Genomic DNA, 17,443 nt, shown 5'->3' with positions numbered 1-17,443 from the left:
AAGGGGAGTCGGGGGGGTGGGGTTCGGGGAGTGTAGACAAATTTCCCCGACCAAGTTATCCAGAGACCATTCCCCTTAGATCAGTTCAGGAGGTACCTGGAGGCGTAATCTTGGCATTGGGCGTTCTCCTGAGTAGCGAACAGGTCGATCTCTGGAAACCCCCCCCCCCCCATCTGCGAAGACGTTGGATACAATGTCTTCGTGCAGTCACCATTCATACTCTTCTGGCAGAGGAAAATCTCTGCCGAGTACGTCTGCCAGCAGATTGAGTTCCCCTGGAACATGTTGGGATATCAGGAACATCTTGTGTTTGAGAGCCCATATCCAGATGTTTTGGGACCGCTTGGATAGCCCTGGATAGCAAGTGTCCCCCTGTTTGTTCAGGTAATACATTGTTGTTGAGCTGTCGGTTAGGACCAGCACCGTCTTCCCTTGCAGTTGCTCCTGAAAGGCTTTCAATGCTTTGAACACCGCTAGTAGCTCCAGTAAGTTTATATGGTTGGACGCTACCTGAGGGGACCACACTCTGTGCGCTGTCTGTTGAAGCAGGTAACATCCCCTCTGCCCCCCAACTCCCACCCTGTGAGAGATGCGTCTGTCTTGAGAGGGGCTTCCACTGCAGGGGTGGTGAAGGTTTTCCCCTTCAAGAGGTACTCCCTCGACCACCACTGCAGAGAGAACGAGGGCTGGCGAGACAACCAACAGATCTTCCCATTGTCCGCTGGCCTGACACCATTGGCTGTTGAGCCACTCTTGCATGGGACATGGGACGCATGCGCAGCCGCGCGTGGGGAACCAAGTATATGCAAGACGCCATCACCCCTAGCAAACGCATAGCTTTGCGTATCAGCAGCTCTCGACTGGCTACATACTGAGAAACCTGAGCATGTTCTGAACCCTCTCGCTAGAAGGAAGACTAGACCGTTTTCCGTACGAATTAGAGCGCCCAGGAACTGTTTTACTTGGCTAGGGACTAAGCTGGATTTCTTTTCGTTGATAGAAAATCCCAGGCTGAACAGTAGGTCCACTTTTTTGGGCGTTTGAAAAACAAACGAACGAGTCCCCCGTGATGAGCCAATCGTCGAGGTAAGGGTAAACTGGAACTGAAAGTCTGCGCAGATGTGCCTCTGCCAGGACCTTCGTAAACACCTTTGGCGCCGAGGCTATGCCGAAGGGGATTACCTTGAACTGGTAGTGTTTGTCCTGAATCACAAACCTTAGGAATTTTATGCGCTGGCAGCATTGAAATATGAAAGTATGCATCTTGCATATCCAATGTGGTCATGAAGTCCCCCTGTTTTAGCAATGGGATCACCTCTTGCAGTATTACCATGTGAAACTTCTGGGGCTTTATGAACTTGTTCGCTGGGCGCAGGTCTAGAACAGGACGCATGATGAGATCCTTTTTGGGTGCAAGGAAGTACACTGAATAGAAACCATCGTTTACCTGAAGAATCAGGACGGCTTCTATGGCGTCCTTTCCCAGCAGCGCTTCCACCTCTTGGATCAGGATCTGCAGATGTTCCAGTGAAAGGCATCTGTTTCGGCGGTCTGAACTGTGGGGGTCGGGCGAATTCCACACTAACTGTGGGCAACCGTCTTTAAGACCCACTGGTCTGACATTATCCCCTCCCATGCCTTGAGGAAAGAGGTTAATCGCCCCCCGACCAGGGAGGCATGGGAGGGGACCTGGACTTGGTGGTCATTTCTGACATGAAGTTGACGCTCCTCTGGAATTGGAGCCTCTGCCTCTATTCTTTCCGCGCTTCTGACCCCTCTGGGGTTAGTAAATGGGGCTTGCAGCCAGTTGACTGGAGTTGAAGTTGCCCGTGCCGAAATTGTTTTGAGCGGCGCGGGCTTGTCCTCGAAGGGACCGCAGAGAATTACTGCCCCTCTGTGAAGAGGGTTTTTGGGAATTTTGATGCAGCGACTTAATAATCTCGTGCTCCTTCTTGGCTGTCTCCAACGCATCGTCTACCGCCTTCCCGAAGAGGTTGGCATCTTCGATGGGTTTGTTGATAATGGATGCCTGGGTCTCAGGCCTGAATCCCGACGTGCGCAGCCACGCGTTCCTCTTTAGGAGAGTACCCTGTGCGAGACACGTGCCTGCTGTCTCTGCCGTGTCCAGGGTATTCTTTACAACTTTGATTGGCAAGTTTTCCCTCCGAGACAATGGCGAGAAGCTTGGCTCTGGTTGGTTCCGCCTTCCTGAGTAGGTTCCATTGGGCATCGACGTAGCTTGCCAGTAAAGTTGTGTTATTGGCAATCCGGACGGTATAGGCCGCCGCCGACGTAATCCGTTTGCCTAAGGCATACAACCTTTTGGCCTCCTTGTCCGGGGGTGACTCTCCCGTGGCAAGGGGAACCCCTGCTCTCTTGCGAGTGTTGGTCACCACCAGCGAGTCTGGGATTGCATGTCCTTTGATATAAAGCTGGTCGGTGGGGGAGGGCTGGAAAAGGTTCGACCCTTGGGTTCACAGCCCTAGTCTGAGCGAGTGCAAGGAAGGGGCCAGCTGTCTCTTTACAGAGCTCGAGAGGATAGACTGGCTTGCCGGAGGCTTTTCATTAATAATGTCCTCCACAAAATCTTCAAGCGTGGCAATTTTAAAAAATTCTGCTGCTTTTTTCAACATGTTGAAAGCCATTTGATCAACCACCGGGGAAGCTTGTCGAATCAGGGTGGATGGGGAGAGTCGAGGCAAACTATATCAGAATTGTGATCGTCCTGCTGGGTGTCCTCCCAGTTGTCCGTTGCCCCTTCATCTTCCCCATAGTTGTCCAGAAAAGAAGCCTCTTCTGTATAGATGTCTATATACGTGTCCATCCCGACATCTTGATAGTCAACTTGGTGTTGGACATCTAGGTGTTGGGCATCTTGTGTTTGAGGGGTAGGGTCTACCTGAGCTTTTTGCAGCAGAGGTTGATCAGAAGCCCTGAAAAACTGCTCCAACCAATCCATACGCCCCTCTAATTGCTCTGTGGTCCACTTGGATAACCCAAATGGACCTAGCTGAGTAGTAACCGTGTTCTCCGCCCTAAGGCGTGAAGCGGGTCTCCTAAGGGTGCGAGAGGGGTACTTGGCTTTCTTCGTAAGAGTCTCTGGGATAGTCTTCCAAATCCGTGGAAAACTTTGGCGGATTGGCCCATACCTGTGGGCGGAACCGGTGCTAGGCCCACCGCCGTAGCAATCCTATTGATGTTCCTACGGATAGTCACCGAATCTTTGGGAGACTCCTCAGATGATGGGTCGCCAGTGAAAATGTCTTCCGCGGCTCCAGAAGGGCCAGCGGATGGCTTCTCAGGTAGAGGCCTACTCTTAGTTTTCGGGCCTGTACGGGCCTTGGAAACCGTCGAATTTTCTTGTTCAGAAACTTCGGCGTGTGTAGATTGGGGGTAGCACCCTTGTTCCGTTTGTTGTGCCCAGTCATGCGCTGCTGCGGATGCGGGGAAGGCTTCGGATCAGACCGATTCGATGGTGCTTTCGCCTTCTTCGACGAAGTCGTCAAGGAGGGCGCTTGGGTTGTATGCTTTGTGCAGTGCGATTGTACGCCCGTCACCAGGTGCGGTCCCTGTAGCAAGACCGGAGTCGAGCCTGGAGGCTCTGGAATAGTCTGCCTCAAGGTCTATAACGTCCGCGATAGACGTTTGGTCATCCGATGTACCCCTGTCACTTTCGGCTGGTGTCGCGGCAGGGGAGGGAGGCTCCACGCGTGACATTCCGTACGCAGCCCACTGCTTCAACCAGCGCTCCTTGAGGGTTTTAGGTTTAAGGAGTTTACACGCCGAACACCGCTTTTCGTCGTGCTTTAGGGGGAGACAAGCGTTACACGACGTGTGCTCGTCTTTCCACGGATATCTGACCCTACACACAGGGCAGAATTTAAATGGAGTCCTTTCCACAGCAGAAGGGAAGAGTGACCAGACCAAAAAGGAAAGCAGTGGAAAAAGAGGAAAGACATAGCAGTATGGAAAACCCCGAGCCCACTCTCCCCACTGTGTAGGCCAGCTAGAAGGCCCGACCACGTGGAAGTCCGAACGCCGGATCTTAGGCGCCGGAACCCACAGCCGTAGAAGATTCCCCCGTAGTCTTTGTCAAAGATGTTCTTGATGGGCGAAGTGACTTAATGGGGATTAAACCGACATTTCGGTAAGAAACAATGTCTCATGAAGAGCTCTGCTATAGGGCGACCAGTCATCTGGGCGGAAAAAAACAATCTGAGGGACCTCGGCGCGAGGGATTTTGGGTACTACACACGTCACGATAGGGAGAGTGTTTCAGACACGCCTATGCTGACGTCCCCTTTCGGTCCCCGAAAGACAAGATGCAATACTCTACTGGATTTCGGACCAAATGCACAGCATTTGATTCTAAGCAGATTAACAAGCATCAGAAGCATCTTTCATGTCCAATGTTGCCATGTACAGACCCTCCAGCTTATAGCGATTTAGCGATCCTGCAATGTGCAAAAATTACTGTTTTAAAAAAAATAATACTCGGTGTGCCATGGTTCTCAACTTTTTTTTTTAAACAAATGAAATGCGCTAACACATCTCATCACTTGCGCCCCAAAAAGGTGCAGCCCAATCCACAAGGGACACATGAATGGGCACATTTTATATGCCCGCCCATTCAGATGGCCTTTTTCACCTCCTTGATCTAATAAAGTGGCGTTTGTCAATTTAAAAGCGCATCCCTCATTTCCAAGCAAGATGCACTTTTAAATGTGCAGAAATTGTAGGCAACCCTAAGCGCACAGGATGTGGGGCAGCCACTGCATGACAGGGTCTTTCCTGACCCGGTCATGCATTTCTTTTAAGGAATGAACCGCTGCTGTGTCGCTTGCATTTCTGTTCCTCAAACAGGAAAAAATGCATTTTTTGGGTCGCATTTTACAGCGGCAGGCACTTGGAGGGCCTGTCCCTGTGAAAGGCGCTGGGAGCTTGCAGAACACTGTCAGGAGAGAGATTCTATTCAAAGTACTGCCTATTTTGATGACAAAAATCTATCGAATTTTACAATTTGACCAGTACTATTGGATCAATTTTTATAAATACTGAACATGTGTTGCAAGGGTTTCACCTGCTCCCCATGTTCAGTATTTTTGGTCTAGGGTAGCTGCAGAAGTGTTTTGCCCTTTTTCCTCAAAATTGGAGGCGGGGACAGAAAAAAAAGAAAATGAAGGGACCCTGCGGAGTCGGATCCGATCCGCGTTAGATGGACGGGTCTGGCACCACAGGGTTGCAGGGGAAACTGCAGCGACCAAGCAGTTAAGTTGGTGAGGGGGTGGGGGAGTGGTGAAAGGTACATTTTGGGTTGTTTGGCTGAAGTACAAATCAATTTGCAGAGAAATTGACTACGGTCAATTCCGCCGCAAATAATTACACTTCGGTCAAACAACCCAGACCACATTTCAAGGCAGCTGGCCATCGCACAATTTGCTCTTCATCTCAAGCCTGTGGAACAGAATAAGGTGACCTGCTCATTTCCAAAAATGGGTCGTCTAAAAATGAGTTGACTAAAAATATATCCGCTGTTCTTTTTTAAATTCCCCATTATTTGAGGAACTGGGTCAAAATCTAAAAATGGTTACACTATGAGAGAGGGAGAGTGATGGGTGAGATGTGAAGTCAGACAAGAAAGAAGAGGGAGAGCAGTGGGTCAGGAGGAGGAAACGCTGCACAAGAGAGCAGAGGAAGCAGTGAGGCGGTGGGCCAGAAATCTGAGTGAGCAGAGGTACAGAAAGTAGAGGGAGTGTGTGGTCAGTGAGCCAGAGAGCAAGCGGTTGGTCAGAAAGAGGCAGTGAGCTGCAGATTGGGAAATAGGATGAGGGAAGAGTGATAGAATGGGAGAAAGGATGCATGATGCAGAAACAGCACAAAAGAATGAAGGACTGTATATTGCAGGAGGAATTGTAGAGTGTAAAGGTGGGAGTATGATTTGGAGTGTGGCAGGGGCTGGGCAGTGGAAATTGTGACTTGACAGTGTGACATAGCACCTGAGTATTTGGATGACGGAGTGAAAGGTCAATGTAAGTTGTGATGGAGTTGGTGAAGTGTGTTGGTGAGAGATGTGTGGGTGTTTGGGGGATTGGAGAACATAGAAGGGGAATATTTTCAGCATTACAATTGATAATGATCAATTTAGTTAATACTATTAAATAGGAATGAACATTAAACCAGAAATGAACCAAAATGAAACACCTGGAACTATTCCCATTAAATACAAAAGATACATGATACCCTGGCTCTCTTGTAGCCTTGCACTCTGCCTATTTACTGCAATGTGGCAATTTTACACCCTACAGTTAATACAAAATGTCCCGCAAAAATGCCGCAATAAAGGTTTGTGCCGCAAAATTTGCCATTTCATGCCGCAAAATCCTGGAAGGTCTGCATGTAATCCCCCTGTGTGAGCAGGGGGATTACCTCCTGCAGTGACCATACGAAACTTGAGGCGTGGCAAATTTGTTTGCTGGGCGCAAATCTAGTACAGGGTGCATGGTGAGATCCTTTTTGGGTACAAGGAAGTAGACTTAATACATACCCTTGTTTAACTGTAGAAGAGGAACGACTTCTATGGCACCCTTTTCCTGCAGGGTCTCAATTTCTTGTAGCAGGAGACGCAGATGTTCTGGCGTTGGACGTCATGATCATGGAGTGTTAGAATGGTGGGACCTGCAGAATTCTATGCAATACCCGTGGGCAACGGTCTTGAGTACCCACTGGTCTGTAGTTATCCCCTCCCATGCTTGAACAAATGTTAGCCGGCCCCTGACCGGGGACGCATAGGAGGAGAACCCGGATCAGCGGGTCATTTTTGACCAGAGGCCAGGGAGCCTAGAGAGGTAGAATTCAGGCGCCTTCCTTTACCACGTTGTTGGCCTCTTAGTGGATACAGGGTGGTATAGCTGCCGGTTCCTTGGGGAGAGGACCAATAATTTCCCGAGTTGTATTGGTTCTGAGGGAAACGTAGGCCACAAAAGGAACTTTTAGACTCTCTCCCCCTCGTCGGGGAAGGCCTCTGGGTGATCTGATCCAGGGTCTTGAGGGTGTCATGTTCTTTGATAGTCGTTTCGAGCGCTTCGTCAACTGCCTTCCCAAATAAATTAGTCTCCTCCACCTGCTTATTTATCAGTGAAGCCTGAATCTCTGGTTTAAAACCAGAGTTTTGTAACCATGCGTGTCTCTTCAGGAGGGTACCCTGAGCCAAGGACCGGACCGCTGTCTCTGCTGCATCCAAAGTATTTTTAAGGATACTTTGATTAACCTGTCTGCCTTCTGCTACTGTGGAGAGCAGGCAAAACTTCAGCGGTTCAGGGACTTCTTTACGGCCCGCCTGTAACATCGCCTATTGTGCATCGGCACAGCTAGCCAACAAAGTCGTGTTATTTGCCGTGCGAGTGGAAAAAGCTGCAGCACCCGTGACCCTTTTCCCTAGAGCATATAGCCTCTTGCACTCCTTGTCAGGGGGCGCTTCCCCAGTTGATAGGGGAACCCCCGCTCTCTTCCTGGTTGTAGTTACCACCAGTGAGTCTGGAGTAGCATGGCCCCCAATGTAAAGGGGATGGGGGGTTAGGAGGCACTACTGAGTGATTGTATGTTATTTAAGTCAATACATGTATTTAACTATGTACAAAAGAGTGGAAAGATTTCAGGTGCAAATGGCCCGAACAGTCATAAGGCCACCCAAGACTGAAAAGAGGAAAGGGCAAACTAAACCCGTTACACATTAACAGGTGACCCAATGATGCACTCCTGTTTGGGGGGCCTGGGGGTGTACCCCAATATAATTGTCACAAGTATTGTGAATATTACAGGATCGTGAACTCCTAGTACATAAACATTCAATATGTAAAATTCAAATTTCGCTTTGCGAACCAATTAAGGCTCATCTGATAGCCCATTACTCTTCTGGTTCATAAAGTTGTGCTTAATACAAGTAAATTTGTAAAAGAATTAAATTTTAATCAAAAAACCGGTACACAGTTTCACATATGTACATGGATATTCGCAAGTGTGATTACACAAATGAATGTAAATAGAAACAATGCCAGTGGTTGTATTAACATTTCACACTCCCACAGTCCTCATTGCAAAACAAAATTTACAGAATTGTGTCACAAGAACAAGTTATTCTTACCTGGCAACGTTCTTTCGATGGGATGTTTCACCAACGTATTCTGCATCTCTGACAGTAATGTCCACAGCTGTGCTGCTTCAGAAAATGTTTTGGCATCGGTGTCCTGCATCGATGACATCGATACGCCTTACCTCAAGGGTGCACACTCGAGCCGACATCACCGGATGTTATAAGTAGGACGCACGGCGCCCGTAGCCTCAGTTGCAGTTTTTTCGCAGAACGTGTGGCACCAATCTTCTACCAGTAAGACTATAGAAAGTTTTGCGGAAACATACGCTGCAATTGCATAAGAAATTCTGTAGAGGGGCAGGCTGGGAGGGTTCGATGTGGAATACGGAGGAACATCCCATCGAAAGAACATAACCAGGTAAGAAAGTAACTTTCTTCGATGGGATTGGTTCCTCCGATGTATTCCACATCGGACAGACTCCCAAAGCAGTACCAACGCCTGGAGGTTGGGGGGAGGTGGTGGTGGGGGGGGGGGGGGGGGGGGGGAGTAGAATTTTAGAATGCCCAATCAAATTGCTGAATAGGAAAACCACCTTACCAAAGGCCAAATCCTGCCCATGGATGGAATCCAGGGAATAGTGTCTCACAAAAGTATGGACAGAGGCCCATGTGGCTGCTTCACGGATATAAAAAATTGGGACACTCCTCTGTAGAGCAGTGGAGGCAGCCACACCCCTAGTAGAATGAGCCTGTAAGCCTACCAGAGGATTCTTACCCACCAAACCGTAACATTCAGAGATTGTCAAAATGATTCATCTGGACAAGGTCTGCTTAGAAACGACTTGACCTAAACGCCTTCCAGTCTATCCAACAGAGCTGATCGTCCACTCTGACCCGGGACATCCGTGAGAGATAGAAACTCAAAGCTCACCCTTACCAGGATGCGGAGGAGGATAAAACACCTAAATAACTACCTTCTGGCTCAAATGAAATTCCGACAACCTTCGGAAGAAAAGGACGATCCCAAGTAAAACCCTGTCCTTATGGAACAACGTGAAAGGTGGCTTGGTGGAAAGTGCCTGCAACTCACTCTGCGAGCAGAAGTAACCACAACTAAAAATACAGTCTTAAAGGACAGTCTCAATGGACAAGAATGCAAGGGCTCAAACAGAGCTCCCATTAGGAACTTTAGAACTAAATTCAAATTCCCCTCCCGGCAGCTGGAAAGGTGACAGTGGAAACATTAGTTAGCCCTTTCAGAAACAGAGAAATCAAAGGAATCTTAAAATAAGAACATTCCTCAGACAAGCGCTTAAATATGGGCAGCGCCGCAAGGTAACCCTTAAATGGTACCCAGTTGCAGGCCCTTGTGGGCTAATGAAAGCAAAAAAAACAGAACCACAGGAATTGAACATTGAAAAGGATCCACATTCTGGACCGTGCACCAGCAGGCAAAACTTTCTCCAACGGCAAAGGGATTTTATTATGGGCCTTCTGGCCAAAAGCAACACCTCCAACACGTCTTCGGGGAGGTCCCAATCTTTATACCTCAACCTTTGATACCAAGCAAGAAGGCCGAGAGACTTGACTTCGGGATGGAGAACCCGACCCACCTCCCGTGAGAGCAGATCGTCTCGGTAGGGAAGACGGCGTGGAGGGCAGATGGACATGTCTAGAAGGTCCGGGTACCATGCTCTCCTGGCCCATGCCGGTGCAATAAGGATCATTCGGGAACCGAACCTCCGTAACCTCTGCAACACTTGCGGAATGACGGGGACTGGAGGAAACGCATACAGTAGAGGGAAGGACCACTCCACTACGAATGCGTTGCGTCCCCTAAGGCTCCTCTTGGAGGAAATCCCTGCAAGCAGAATCTTTTGCACTTCCGGTTGACACTGGTGGCGAAGAGATCCACTTGTGGGGTCCCCCCAAAGGTCGAAGATCTCCAACAGAACTTCCTGAGCCAGCTCCCACGTGAGAGACTGCACTGCCTGCTCAGAGCGTCCGCCGCAGTGTTTTAGTCTCCGGCCAAATGAACTGCCAAGATCGAAATGTCCTGCTGGATGGCTCAGAACCAGAGCTGCATCGCCTCTCTGCACAGTGGGAGTGACCCTGCCACCCCCCTTTTTCGAGGTAGTGCATTGTCACTGTATTGTCCGTCATAATCAGGACATTCCTCCCCCCCCGTACAGACGGCAGAAAAGCCTTCACAGCTCTAACAGATTGATGTGGAGTCTGGACTCCGTAGACCAATGACCGCTACTGTCAACTCGTTGGCATGAGCTCTCCATCCCGTGAGGGACGCGTCAGTCATGATCGTCACCTCCGGCCAGGGTAGCCAAAATGGTGCACCCATCAGATTGCATTCGACGGCCCACCACAAGATCCTTGGTGACCGAGGGCAGCACCTGAACGGGAACAGACATCCTGCCGGAGGACTGCGACCACTGCATCGAGAGTCGACTGCAGCGATCTCATCCGCAGCCTGGCCTCTGCCACCATTAGAATGCAGGATGCCATGAGGCCGAGCAACCTTAAGAACTCGAACGCCTGGAGACTCTGGGCACGTTGACACTTGTCCACCATCTGCATAATGTGACTAGCCCTCACCTGGGGAGGCGAATACTGCCCCAGGGATGTGCCGAGCACTGCTCCGATGTACTGGAGCCGCTGGGTAGGTGTCAAAAGAGACTTCAAGTTGAGGGAGCAGCCCAGCTCATGAAGGGAGTGGCAGGTGACGACAGATGATCCAGGGCTCGCTCGGCAGAGAGAGCCTTGATCAACCAATCGTCCAGGTAGGGGTAGACTTGAATCTCCTCTTTCCTGAGATACGCTGCCACCACCAACATTAGCTTGGTGAAGACCCTCGGGCGGAGGTCAATCTCAAGGGCAGGACCCGACACTGAAAATGCGAGTCGCCAGCCGCGACCCTCAGGTACTTCCTGTGCTTAGGATGAATCGGCACATGAAAATAAACATCCTTGAGGTCGAGAGACACCAACCAATTCTGAGGTTGAAGGGCCTGAAGGACTTGAGAAAGAGTAACCATCTTGAACTTGTCCTCCCCGAGGAGCTTGTTCAAACCACGCAAGTCCATGATGGGTCTCAATCCCCGTCTTTTTGGGATAAAAAAATATGGGGAATACCATCCCTTGTTCCTCTCTGCTACAGGCACCAGTTCTATGGCGCCTTTCTCCAGCAGCGATAGGATTTCCTGCGCAAGGAGCGGATCCGGACGCTTCAAAGAGAGCTTCCCCGATGGATTGTCGCGAGGCATCTGCCGAAAAGGAAGACAGTAGCCGTTGGCTATGATCACCAGAACCCACACATCTGAAGTAATGGCACGCCATTCTACAAGATGCTGCGCCAGCCTTCCCCCAACCGGCGAACCCTGTGCCATGGCCTCATGACTGAGCGGAAGCGGCTGCGGCAGTGCCTGAGGGCAAGGAGGCAACTGCCCGAGCAGCTTTGGCACCTCAGGTACCTTTTTTACCACCTCTGGTACTTCTACGTTGGCCCCTTTGACTGGCAGCTCCTCTCGACCCTTGAAAGGAAGAGTAGTATTGGTTGGAATTTCCCCTCCATTGCAGTCCGAGGATGAAAAGGCGGAGGTTGATGTCCTGCAGCGCTCAAGGACTTTGCTGCAGCTTTGGAGGTCTGCAACCTCTCAAGGATCTTGTCAGCCTTGCTGCCAAAAAGATGGACGCTATCAAAGGGCATGTTCAGAAGCCGGGACTGTACATCAGGAGCAAACCCCGACTTCCGCAACCAAGCAAACCTGCGCATTACGGTGCTCGCCGCCATGGACAGGCTTACACAGTCTGCCACGTCCAGACCCGACTGAACGGATTCACACATGGCATCCTTGCAATCTTGAACGAGGGCTAGAAAGCCATCCGGTTCCTCATTATTAAATTAACATGTCCTGACAGAAATCAATGACAAAGAAAGGAATACTGGGGCATCCCTTGTATGGAATCAGGACGGTTTGGGATGAAGCCATGCCCTTATCCAGTAATAACTGCAGCAAGCCATGAGTATATAAACCCCTGCCTGGCTCCAGTTTGGGAGGAGAAAGGAACGGGTGAGGGACAGAAGACCTTTCAGGGAGCAGAGTTCGCTGCCCCATCCTAATTTCTGTAAAGAATAAACTGGTTATCCTTGCAAAATAGACTCTTGGCCTTACTTCTCTAGAGGGGTGTAATTTACTCTGATGTGAGCGTAATTAGCAACCCCCTTACAATTAGCAACCCCCTTACAATTAGCAACCCCCTTACAATTAGCAACCCCCTTACAATTAGCAACCCCCTTACAATTAGCAACCCGCTTACAATTAGCAACCCCCTTACAATAAAGTCAATTTCACTTCACTACTCTTGGGCCTAACACTATTTGGGCCTAAAGGTAAAAAATGTATTTGAAAAAATGGGTTCCATTTAATTGCATGCCTCATAAAATTACGTAAGTCGTTAACACTTACACCTTTCCACTCTGTACACTGCATTTATCAGTCTAATGAAAAATTTTGAAACGTAAACCGAGTATCTGTATAGCTTATCCAATGACTAGATTTCAAAGTGGAGATTATACCTTGCCTAAACGTGATCAGCAATGACAGATTTATGCATTCTAGAAGATTTGCACATGAAACAATTGCAGAATAGGCAATTTTTGTATGCAAGAACTAGTTGCAACATATGGTTAATCAAACAAGATAGCCTTAGGTTAACAGAAAAATGCAGTCCCAAAATACCTTTTCTTGCATGGTCAGTCTTCTGCAAAGCAGGTTCTTTGACTTCTGGAGCTTTCACAATTCCGACATTACTTGGTTTGGGGTTCACTACAGCTTTGCTCGTTTGCTTGGGTTGGCTAAAATTAGGCTTCAATGGTTTCTCTGGAGCTTTTTCTAAAATAAAAGCCCAATATTTAATTTGGAAGTTACATTCTGAAAATCATGTTTTGAAATGCGCAACTTTAAACAGCAAATTAAAGATTTACGTTCACACCTAAAAACAGATTTTGGATTGGAAAAAACTTTACATTGCAATCGTGCTATTGGAACCACAAATCTCACTAAAACAAATGAAAAAGTACTTCCTTTCATATTGAAATACAATTTACTATGTCACCACAAGATAGTCATCTTTATGAAAAGCATATGCGAGAGGATTTTTGCACAACCTCCTGCTGAGGGGTGTAACCATATAACTGAATGGCAGAACAGTATTCCAACCAAAAATAAAGAGCCCTCTCCAAAGGAGGAGGTGTCTCAAGAGGATAGCTCAGGAGCAAAGCGCTCGCCTTGGAAGCAAGACGACAGAGCAACATGGGTTCAATCCCCGCGTCCACACTTAGAAACTGGCTCCTCTGGGTATTAAGCATGTTATAAATAACCAACCAATCACAATGAAGTGAAATTCCTTTTTTTGGCGGGGGCAGAGAGGGATTCGAGGTCCACTGTTTAGGTTCAACATTTTGCACAACAAAAGTCCAACTAAGGACTTCGTAAAACCATACAACTGAGCCAGTACAAAACTCCTCAGAATAAGGCTGAATCACGCGAGAGGGCGGTAGCATGGACAGAGCAGCCAGGTTAATCTTAGTTATGTTATTTGGCATTTATATAGCACTTTATATTAGGAGGGAGAGAGGGCTTTAGTAAAATACAAAGAACCTGTATAGCATACAAATGGTTCCAAAGAAACACTTGCAACCAAAAGTAATACAAAATCATGGATTATAAATACAAATAGGCCAAGGTAAATATTGGGGGCAAGTACATTGTCGTACTGGAAAAATCTGAGGACGTACCTTCAAAACCACAGGACGAGTGGGGTGAGGAGCTAAGCCTGGAAATCACAGACAACATGTGGAGCAAAACATACTTGCACACACGCAAAGTCTCCCTTAACTCCAGATTCCGAAGCATGCAATATAAACTCCTCAATCGATTATATCACACACCATACAAGGTGGGAAAATTTGCACATTATCAGACCCACACATGCCCGGGATCCAGGTCCGTAGAAGCAGACCACATACACATGTTTTGGTCCTGTAACGCGCTTGGTGCGTTTTGGAAAGCAGTGACTGAAGCCCTTTCAGAGATAGTCAGGACCCCAATGAGCCTCGATCCGTTAGCTATACTATTCGGGATGTGGGCTGGGGTCAGGTGAATGAAATGTCTACATTTTTTGAATGTCGGCACCATGGTGGCCAAAAAATGAATATTACAGTGTTGGAAGAGTCGTTCCCCCCTACATGTAAGATGTGGTTGAAGACTCACTTGGACACAGACGTGTGAGGAGGAATCTAAACTCCCTCCCTACGAGTTCCAGCCCAAAAAAAATGTGTGGAGTGAATTCTGTAGCTATCTTAACAAAGTTAACATGGAACCAGTCTCTTCCCCCTCCACAACCCCATACCCCCGCCAGGTGTGCAAGACAAAACTGGTCCCCGAACTACAGAAAGTATAACGGGACGATAGCCCACCCTATCGTATACCTCTTGAATGTACTGGAAAACCTAAATGTATGATTACAACTGTTTATTGGCAAGCAGTAGAGGCAGGTACACAACACAGTGCATAAAGAAACTTTTTTTTTTAAAAAAACAATGTTTAGGATACACAGACCAAAGCATAGACCTTTTCAGAATAACAGTAATTCTAGTCATGTCAGTTCCAACTACACATTTAAAAAAAGAACGCACCTCTTCAGGGAGAGTAAAACCACAGATTACTTTTAGATTACTTTCAGTAATTCAACTTTAGACCCGGTCAGTCATGCGAGGGACACCCCTTTAAGAAATCACTTGACTAAGTGAATCTTTCCCACACAGAGGACTGAGGCAGAGTTGCGTACTCACCCCTCTTATACAATTTATATGCGTCTGATTTTGAATCGCACTTGAGGCCTGTGAACAATCACCCACCGCGATTTGGTAATTACATATTGCCTCACCTATGCAGATATGGTCATCTTTGACCATACTGCAGGGGTTTACAGCGTTCACTTAATGTATTAAATACATAAGCTATAGAAAACGGACTTCAGGTAAATGTCGTTAAGACACAAATAATTGGTAGGCGTGCATATCGGGCACCGTCCTTTGTCTGCAAAATGGGTGGCATGTGTCTGGTAACAGAGTATAGGTACTGAGGTATGGATGTCAGGGCCTCTGAGAACCAAACACATGTGGGCGAGTCATTTCTAAGGCCTGGTCCAAATAGCTCACTCTCAGGAGGATTGACAACAGTCAGGGTAAAGGGGGGACGTGGAGGGTCTATGGAGGCCAAGACTAACGTGTAGAAGCTCTCTATAATGACATGCATTACTCACCGTAATAGCATTTCTGATTATATCTGCTGAGATTCACATGCTGTGCATATAGTCCGACATCCAGTGGTAACCGCAGAGTACTGCATCTTGTCTTTCGAGAATCGAAATGGGACGTCGACATGGGCATGCCTGTAACACTATCCCCAACGTGACATGTAGTGGACCCAAAATCACTCGCGCTTCGATGTCCCTCCGATTGTACTTTTTCGGCCATGAGTGAGTCCAATGACTACCGCGAGTACATGAGAGGAAGTAGCAAGATGTCCAAGTCTATGGGAGGAAGAGTGGGCGCATGTGAATCTAAGCTGACAATCAGAAATGCTATTACGGTGAGTAATGCAGGTCTTCCGATGCTGGTTAATCTGTTTAGAATTGCATGCTGTGCTACCAACGACCAAGCAGTACCCGGAGTTGGAGGTGGATTGTGAGAAGAACAAGAGCGAAAAGATGTCTTAGTACTGCTCACAGCTCCGGTGACGTTAACTCGCACGAGCCATGTTTTTCAAGATGGCGTCCAAGCCTCGTTTGTTAAAACGGTTCCCGGTCTTTTTTCGCCATGTCTTTGTGGAAACGTCCTAGTGTTTCTCTGCGCACCAAACCAGGTTTGGTATTCGGCTTTGGCGTGCTGCACGAGTGAAACCCACCTTTGTCGCCCCAGTGTCTGGGATGGGCAGGAAGTGAGGGAGGTGCCCGAAACACCCTGTGCTCACTCTAGTAGACCCAAATGCACTCTGTGGTGATTGGCTGGCTGTCAGGCAATGACAGCCACCCTGCTGGGTGAGGGACAGCTAGGCTGGAATGAATGGGAGAACTGAATAAAAGGCAATTCTGTTGGCTTGGAAGGCAGAGTCGACCACTGGAACGAAAGAACCGAAGACTACCTTGAAGAGGACGGCTGCTGCAACTCCTGGACCGGTGGTTTGCCTTGTGAAGCCCTGCTGCAGGTCCGAATCGCCAAGTTCACCTCGACAGAGAAGCCCCTGCAAGGACGACTTCTCCCTTTGAGTTGGTGGGACCAATCAACTCGACACTATGCCACCCGAATAACAATATCAGAGTTGGTTGTATTTTCCTCAAAGTGCTGCAGGAAACCGAATAACCAGGGAGAGGGACACCAGTTTGTGCGATTTACTACAGCTACCGGAATTGAAGATTTGCCTGTTTTTTGACCAGTCCCAGTGCAGGAGTCCCCCAACTGCCAGGAAGAGAAGTCTTTAGCTGCATCTTTTTCTTCATTCTCAGGTACTGTGCAATAAGAGAGTATTTGCCTTAAAAATGCTTGAAACTTTCTCAACTTGCAGGCCTAATCAGCTTGTGACCCAACATATCTTTCATTTACAAACTACTTTGGCAAAGACGTTTCCTTTCAACTACCAGAACTACTTTATCCTATACAAGACTTTAGCCCATTGACTTTGGCCTAACCTATTGCATTGAATTGACTCCTCTGGTGAACTCAATATTTGCACTGCCTAAAGAATAATTGTAATCGTCTTATTGATGTTCTATTAACCTATGCCATTTTGGTCCTCTAAAGTAGTCTAAATGCCTCAGGAACTTAGTGTAAAATACTGAAGTATATTTGTGTGTGATATATATATTGCCTCCTTCTAGAAAATGTATAACTGACTGAAATAAATGAATAAGTGTTTTCCAAGAAACCTGAGTGTAAGAGTATTTGAATACTGGGATTGTAGACCCCTGTCTAACATTACAGCTCACATTTCACTCTTGAGATCAGCCTGGCTGCTCAGCAACTCTACCAAACTGTGGTACATACTTATACCAAAGGCTGGTTTGCTTACAACTGTAGTCCTGGTTGTGTGTAGTGGTCCGGAAAGGTACTGCATACAAATTTTGCCTAACGGGTGTCATGCTGGAAAATATCAGTTAAGGCTTTCATGGAAAGGGTTAAAAGGATTCATCCCCACTGACCCCCCAAACCCCCATTTCCAACCCAGCTCCCGGATGGGTCCTAAATGTGTTTTTGACTAGACTTATGAGGTCTCCTTTT

At 47.9% G+C, this 17,443-nt stretch overlaps 1 protein-coding gene across 2 annotated transcripts in view; it reads right to left on the bottom strand.

The window, feature by feature from the left end:
- Positions 1–17,443, bottom strand: part of ZNF638 (zinc finger protein 638) — an 846,814-nt gene that overhangs the window by 498,769 nt on the left and 330,602 nt on the right. For both annotated transcript variants that reach the window (XM_069632287.1, XM_069632288.1), the window contains one exon: positions 12,843–12,995. In XM_069632287.1, the coding sequence (XP_069488388.1) occupies positions 12,843–12,995 (153 nt within the window). The remainder of the gene's footprint in view (positions 1–12,842; positions 12,996–17,443) is intronic.

Source organism: Ambystoma mexicanum, chromosome 6q (genome assembly GCF_040938575.1).
Source record: "Ambystoma mexicanum isolate Mex_15411 chromosome 6q, UKY_AmexF1_1, whole genome shotgun sequence".
NCBI lineage: Eukaryota > Metazoa > Chordata > Amphibia > Caudata > Ambystomatidae > Ambystoma > Ambystoma mexicanum.
This window is presented reverse-complemented; position numbering and strand designations above follow the sequence as displayed.